The 7,434-nt window shown below is 39.9% G+C and overlaps 1 protein-coding gene across 1 annotated transcript; it reads right to left on the bottom strand.

Moving 5' to 3' along the window:
• Positions 1-313: 313 nt before the first annotated feature.
• Positions 314-6,894, bottom strand: LOC113058551 (tsukushin). Its single transcript, XM_026226549.1, has 2 exons — positions 6,601-6,894; positions 314-2,265 (listed from the first exon to the last, which is right to left on the bottom strand). The coding sequence occupies exons 1-2, from the start codon at positions 6,601-6,603 to the stop codon at positions 1,216-1,218; spliced, it is 1,053 nt and encodes a 350-aa protein (XP_026082334.1). The 5' UTR covers positions 6,604-6,894; the 3' UTR covers positions 314-1,215.
• Between the last annotated feature and the right edge of the window lie 540 nt (positions 6,895-7,434).

Here is a 7,434-nt window from a genome sequence, read left to right on the forward strand (position 1 = left end):
CAATTCAGCCATCAAGTCTTCTGTTCGCCTAAAACAGCTGTCCATGGTTAGTATGAGTGAATGGATAGTGCCTTATTCTTGTAAAATAAGTGTAGGATAAAACACTGGGTGTGTTTCTTAATCATGGCTGTCTGAGTGGGTTAGACTGAGGTGAGCCACATTAGTGAGGCCTGAATTATAACTATAAACACAATGCGTGACTCAGAAAGATGTGCTGAAATGCACATCAGCCCTGGCTTAACTTTGGAAGTTTACAGTTTGAGGAAGTGAGCTTTAAATCACAAAACTGAACATAAACATACTGGCATATGTGTAAAGTTGAGTATATTTTATTAGGAGTATAGTTTTGTACAAACATCAACCATACCTCGGCTCACATGATGAACAACCATCTTTTTTTAATCCATACAAATCTCTTAAGAACATTAAAAGTGCAAAATTTCAGAGCAGCATCAAGTAAACGTCTGTGAAATGACCATTTAGGAATTAGAAAGAAATGTGAACTCAATGTTACATTTTAAGTGTCAGTATAAGTGATGTGATTTTGTAGTTTGTAAATCATATTTTAGGCTCAGTATTAGGAGAACATTGCAAATGCAAAATGTACATTCCACATATTGTATTTTATTCTTTGTGCTTCTGTCAAAAATGCCCCACTTTCAACAAAGTAAAAACACCTAAATTAAATATACCAAATTGTATTGCCTTCAGTGTTTAAGGTCAAATCATTATAAACCTTTTGAAAATATATACATTTAATTATGCATTAGTGTAAACTGTACAGCTTTTATTATCATTCAAAAATAACATATGGTCATGAGGGGCATCCAAGCATTAGAAATGTATCATTCCGAAATACATAATGACTTACAATTTAAGGCACCATGACTTCTAAACTGACCTGCAATACTGGTGTTTGTACAACGTGTTTGAATACACAACTTATGAAACTTTAAGACTTAAGAAAAAAAATCACATCAGAGCTGACAACACACTGCAAATCTCAGGTTACAAATTAAGTGAAATGTAACTAAAGTGCACGGGTCATTGCAATGTACTGTGCGTGTTTAAATGTGCTCAACGCTTAAAATAAAGGACCTTAGTTGGCATAGTATGTGCAAATATGATAATCTTGAATTACAAAAAAATAAAAGATCTTATGAGATACTAAGAAGGCACAGATATGAGAAAACAAGTCTTTTTGGCACTTCAGGCTCACAAGATCATTCCTGCATTGTCACAAGTAAGTATATCATTGGGTTTGGCTTGTCCAATCTGTCTGTGAAACTGTCCTTGCTTGTGCGTCTTCCAGCAATGCACATTTGCACCTAAAGCTATGCTTTTAATGCTTGGCATCTGGTTAAAGACAGTCCTTGATAATGGTGTGACAGGATTATGGGTCAAATTGAGCTCTTGTAAAGAGACAAGTCCGTTAAATACATCTGGGCTCAACGTCTTGAGCCGGCTGTTGTTTGACAAGTCTAAGACTTGTAGGTTCTTCAAACCTCTAAAAGCACCTGGTTGAATGAGGGTCAGGTCGGACAGGCTGCTGAGAGACAGGTGAACCAGTTCTGTCATTGAATCAAAGGCCCCTGCATCAATGCTGGAGATGAGATTCCCATCCAGGTTCAGATACTGAAGTGGGATCCCATTCAGCACTGGCACCTTCCTCAATTGATTCTCTGCCAGCATAAGACTCTTGATGTTCAACGGATGGCTAGGGGTCTTCCTGGAAACAGAGGTAAGAAGGTTTCGCGACAGGTCCACCATGATTGGTACATCCTGTACTCTGGTGGTGAGCAGATCAAGGCTAAACTCTTTGAATCGGTTTTCACTCAGGTCCAGCTCAACCAGAGGGAGTCCGGTGAAGCAGCCGTCGGCGAGATCCTCAAGAGCGTTGTTGCTCAGGTCCAACGTCTCAAGGTAGCGGAGTTTAGAGAACGCTTTGGGACTGACATGTGAAATTAGATTTCCGTTTAGGTCCAGACTAACCAAGGTGGTGTATCCCGGTCCGGAGAGCATCGAGTCGCTGATGGAGGTGATGGAGTTTAAGGAGAGGTCGAGATGGGACGTGTCCAGAGGGATGGGGACAGGAGTGTTCCCGGGGCCGATTTCACTGCAGTCCACTTTGGTAAGGCTGAAACTGTCGAAGAGGCCGAAGCTCTCCACCTCACACCGACATTGCGGATGGCAGTTCTTCACTGCTCCCATGACAGCCAGGCCAAGCAAAGAGAAGAAAAGACACAGCAATGCGGCCATGGTGAACTATAAACCAAAAAAAAAAAAAAAAACACACAGTACACATTTTAATTTCACAGTCATAAAAGTACCAAAACAAAATGAACCAATCAAAAATGAATGTCAAAATTTTGTTCTTAGTTCGCCCTGGTGTTTAGTTCCTATAAATGAGTTCCTATAACCAACCAGTGCAAAATCTCCTATTATTGTATACAGGACACTAATATCGTTGTTATGGTTATCTTTATAGTTACTGTTCTTTACGTGAACTGGCCTTAAAGGTCTGGCATTCCATGTTACCATCAAAACAGATCCATAACCCACTTCAGTGGTCTCTGGATGTGTTAACACTTGCGATTACCGTGAACCGATCAAGCAGTCAATCAGAACACCATGCGTTTACACTTGGCAACATCAACTGTTTTTTTCTGTTTGGATAACTGATTGGATTTGTCTTTCCAGCGCAATATTTAAATAAGTCTGCAGAGAATGGCTGCCAACCTGAAGTGGTGGGTTTTCTTTTGAAAAGCTTTTTCAGTCGTGGGACATTTTACAAATCAAAGATAAGTGTAGGAGTCGAACTAGCGCTCCACACTGGTGTTCTCTGTCTCTCTTCAGACAGTTCACAAGAGAGGGGGCAGGGTTTTGTGTGACGTCCACCTGAGAATGCAGACACGATGGCTGGATTGCGTTTACATTACACCAAGATCCGACCATAATGCATCCTCGACTACCTCTGGACCAGGACACGCTTATCAGATAACATTCCGGTCAGAAGTGCGTTTACACTTTTCTTTTCGATGTGTATGTGGACTACATCTGGATACAGGTCGCATGTTAATGCCAAGTGTAAACGCAGCCTCTGAGAGGTTTGAAAAGATTAGTGGTATGAATCAAGAGAGAAACATGCACGAATCAAGAGAGAAATATGCACAGATCAAGCACCATTTACAAGCAAATACAGTAAAAAATGAAAAAAAAAATATGTCTGTAGATTTTGAGGACAACAGAGGATGGAAGGAAAAGTTATTATGGATTGTGGACACACATTTTGGCCAGAATCATAGTTTTAAAGTTAAAACATCTTAATGATGAATTTGTTTCATTCAAACACGCAGCTTTTCACTTCACAAGATGTTAATTGATGGACTGGGGACGTGTGGATTATTGTGATATTTTTTCTCAGCTGTTTGGACTTTCATTCTGATGGCACCCATTCACTGCAGGGGATCCATTGGAGATCAAGTGATGCAATTTCTCCAAATCTGTTCAGATGAAGACACAAACTCATCCACATCCTGGATGACCTGAGGGTGAGTAAATGTTCAGCAAATGTTCATTTCTGGGTGAGCTATTCCTTTAAGAGAAATGTCTCAGACGGTTTGTTCCATCAGTGCCTTGCAAAAGCACTAAACACATTTCTGCCAATTTTTTTTTTTATATTTAATTAATTCTGTATTGCCAGATTGATTACGCATATGTAATTTAACAGCATTCAAAATGAATGAAATTTGGAGCCATGGAATTTTCTGTCAAGTTTGTGATGGCATATTTCTAAGTTCCCATATGTATACACCTGCCCATGCGACAGGGGTTATGAACTCTAGAGGTGTTGTACACCTCCCACTAAAATCCCTCTTTAAAATGCCTAAAGTAAGTGGACAATATTTTCAAGAGTAATTGCTGTCAGTGGTTAACAGCTACATATGTAAACCATTTATCTTTCTCCGAAATGGGAAATTACCCTCAGATCTGAGTCTGAGAGACCCACCTATGAATCTGCATGAAAATTCATTTTCAACTTACTTCATCTTTCTGCTGTTATCTACTGTACAGGAGAACTAAAGGAGGTTCTGAACTAATTAAATTAGCAGACTGCAGACATCCTAATCCAGTAAAGCAGAAAGAATGTAGTACTTTAAGGAGGGTCAGATTTAATGGGAGCTTTAACATCTCAAACAGCCAATTTTCGAATGCCATACTTTTTGTGATGTCGACTTGACAACAGGACGTAACTTTTAAGTTACATGCTAGAGGCATGCATCAAAGCATTCTACTAAATTTTTAATGGGTGTTGACAACAGTATATCATAATGCAGGTTGCCACCCATATCCTAGAAAACACATGCACAGCTATTAATAATAATAGTCATTATTATTCATAAATAACATTGTGTATTACTTATGTACAAATCAGAAATAAAATAATTACAGTGATGTGAAAAAGTGTTGACCCCCTTCCTGATTTATTTTTTTGCATGTTTGTCACACTTTAAAGTTTCAGATCATCAAACAATTTTAAATATTAGTAAAAGATAACACCAGTAAAGACAACATGCAGTTTTTAAATTAAGGTTTTTATTATTAAGGGAAAACTAAGGGTGTACTCGCACTAGGCACGGTTGCCATGAACCGGGCCCGAATACGATTGTCCCCCCTCCCCACTCCCCCTCTAGCCTGCAGTCACATAGGAGGGTTTCAGCATTCGTGCCGGAGCACGCTTACGTCATTATGGTGCGACGGTTTCGGGATAAACAGGAAGAGCGGCGCTCTCTGAACACAATGGAGTCCATCGCTCTGTTTTCTTTGTGGATAATTTTGTGTCGTTTGGTCCACGGTGGTCCACAGCCTGTTGTTAAACAGATGTCGCCTTAGTGGCGCAAAAATTTTCACGTAATCCTGCTGCTCATATGAGGATGTTTGCAAGGTACCAGCTGAAGTGCAGCAAGGACTTTGCAGTTTTGAGCTTTTATGCGTTTTGTCCAGCTGTTCTTGTATGCTCTCATCTGCCCAAATTTCCAACAAGCATTGCAACTCTGCCGTAGACCAAAGCGACCCTTTCCCCGCCATGTTGGTTTTCAAGTGTCGCAAAACCGTGACGCAACGCGTCCTTTTCCGTGCTCCCGCACGGTTAGCGCTCACACTGCATGTGAACCGCGCCCGAGTCCAACTGAACCATGCTCTGGCCCACCTCTTCCAAGCAGGCCAGGGCCGTATAAATGACGGTTCAGAGCACTCACACTAGTCAAACAAACTGCGCTTTGGTGGTCAAACGCACTCGGGCACGGTTCAAACTGGCTAGTGTGAGTACACCCTAAATCCAAAACTACATGGCCCTGTGTGAAAAAGTGTTTGCCCCCTAAATCTAATAACTGCTTGGGCCACACAGCAACAACTGCAATCAAGCATTTGCGATAACTTGCAATGAGTCTGTTACAGCGCTGAAGAGGAATTTTGGTCCACTCATTCATGCAGAATTGTTGTAATTGAGCCACACTGCAGTTCTCTGGATGTTGTTGTGGGGTCTTCTGTGACCTCTTGGATGAGTCATCGCTGTGCTCTTGGGGTAATTTTGGTCGGACGGCCACTCCTTGGAAGGTTCTCCACTTTTCCATGTTTTTGCCATTAGCTCTCACTGTGATTCGTTGGAGTCCCAAAGTGTTAGAAATGGCTTTATAACCTTTTCTGGACTGATAAATCTCAATTACTTTCTTTCAAATTTGTTTGTTTCCGAATTTCTTTGGATCTTGGCATGATGTCTAGCTTTTGAGGATCTTTTGATCTACTTCACTTCGTCAAGCAGGTTCTATTTAAGAGATTTCTTGATTTCTGAACAGGTTTGGCAGTAATCAGGTCTGGGTGTGGCTACAGAAAATGAACTCAGGTGTGATAAACCACAGTTTTTACAGGAGGGGCAACAACACTTTTTCACACAGGGCCGTGTAGTTTTGGATTTAGTTTTCCCTTAATAACCTCTGTTTAAAAACTGCATATTGTGTTTCCTTGTGTTGTCTGATGATCTGAATCTGAAACATCAAAGTCTGACAAACACGCAAAAAAAAATAATAATAATAATAAATAAATCAGGAAGGGGGGGGGGGGGGGCAACATTTTTTTTACACCACTGAATTTCTTTTAAAAAGTCTGTGCAAAACAATATTGGTAAAACTGTAAACACAGTAGAATTAATTTATTTGATAACTACTTAGAAATTTGGGCATCATCGTTGCTGTCTATGTAGGCAGTTGACTAACGTTAGGTTTTGAGACACAGCCAAAAGCTATGCCTTCATGGGCTGATCCACATCTGTATTCAGTTAAAAATACAATCGAAAATAAACTTTTTAACAACTTGACAATGCTCAACAAACGTGTGCGTTTCACGGCACCAGAATTTAAAAATGTGTACGTTAATGTTACTTCCATTGTGTGTTTATTTTTCATTACGTGAAATTACTGGAGATTAAACAATCAGCAGACGTTTTGAGTTTGTCACATAAAAAAGGCAGTACAAACCGATGCCAACAATAAGTCACGTTTGCAGGATACAGGAGAAAACTTTTCTCTTTTTGGTAAAACTTACCATGTGCCGCGACACGTCTGTCAGAGAGCTTTTAACGTTATTCTTCCAGGCCAGCTTCGGAAAAGACTCCAGTTTTAGGGGTTGTCATATCCTGTGCTGTGTGTCGTGGGGTGAATGAGCACAGTTACAGGCTCGACGCAGAAGATGAAGTGGTAAAACGCCACCGCAAGCACGGTCTCGTCTGGAGTTTCACTCACTGATGATAATCCGCGCCCACCAACGTCTAGACCCGGCGAGCGACAACAGCGCCCTCTAGCGGCGAGTCGAGTATATAACACAACAGACCATTTAAACGTAAACAGCGGGTTAAATCTGTATTCATGGTTTTTTTATTATTATACAAATAAATAACAGCTTTTATAATAGCTCTGTACTGAAGTCAAAGCAAATTATCAGAATTATTTCTAAAATTATTGACTTTGTAATAAAGGGATGACATGCAGGTAAGTCTGAGGTGAGAAATAACTGTGTGTAACCATAACATTCTTGTTTTGACAGTATGAACAGCCCTGTAGAGGCTTTACAGATGCACATTCATAAAGAAGAAGGTCTTTTTTCATTTATGCACCATGTTCTTGTAGCATTTATGTCTCAATGTACAACAGTTTAAATAATAAAAATAGCAATAATAAAATAAATCTGATGTTTGTTAGTAGGTTCAGATCAGTGTTTTTCTCATTAGATATTGTTCTAAAGCAGTGTTTCAGAGAATAGTGCCCTTCAAACCCTAATGAGTGAGCAAGTTATAGCTTTTTACACTGTTGGGCTGCAAACAAAATGTAAGTTGTCAAATAAATCACAACTAATTTGTTATTAATATATTAAAGTTAACAT

Source organism: Carassius auratus, chromosome 40, assembly GCF_003368295.1.
Source record: "Carassius auratus strain Wakin chromosome 40, ASM336829v1, whole genome shotgun sequence".
Classification (NCBI taxonomy): Eukaryota; Metazoa; Chordata; class Actinopteri; order Cypriniformes; family Cyprinidae; genus Carassius; species Carassius auratus.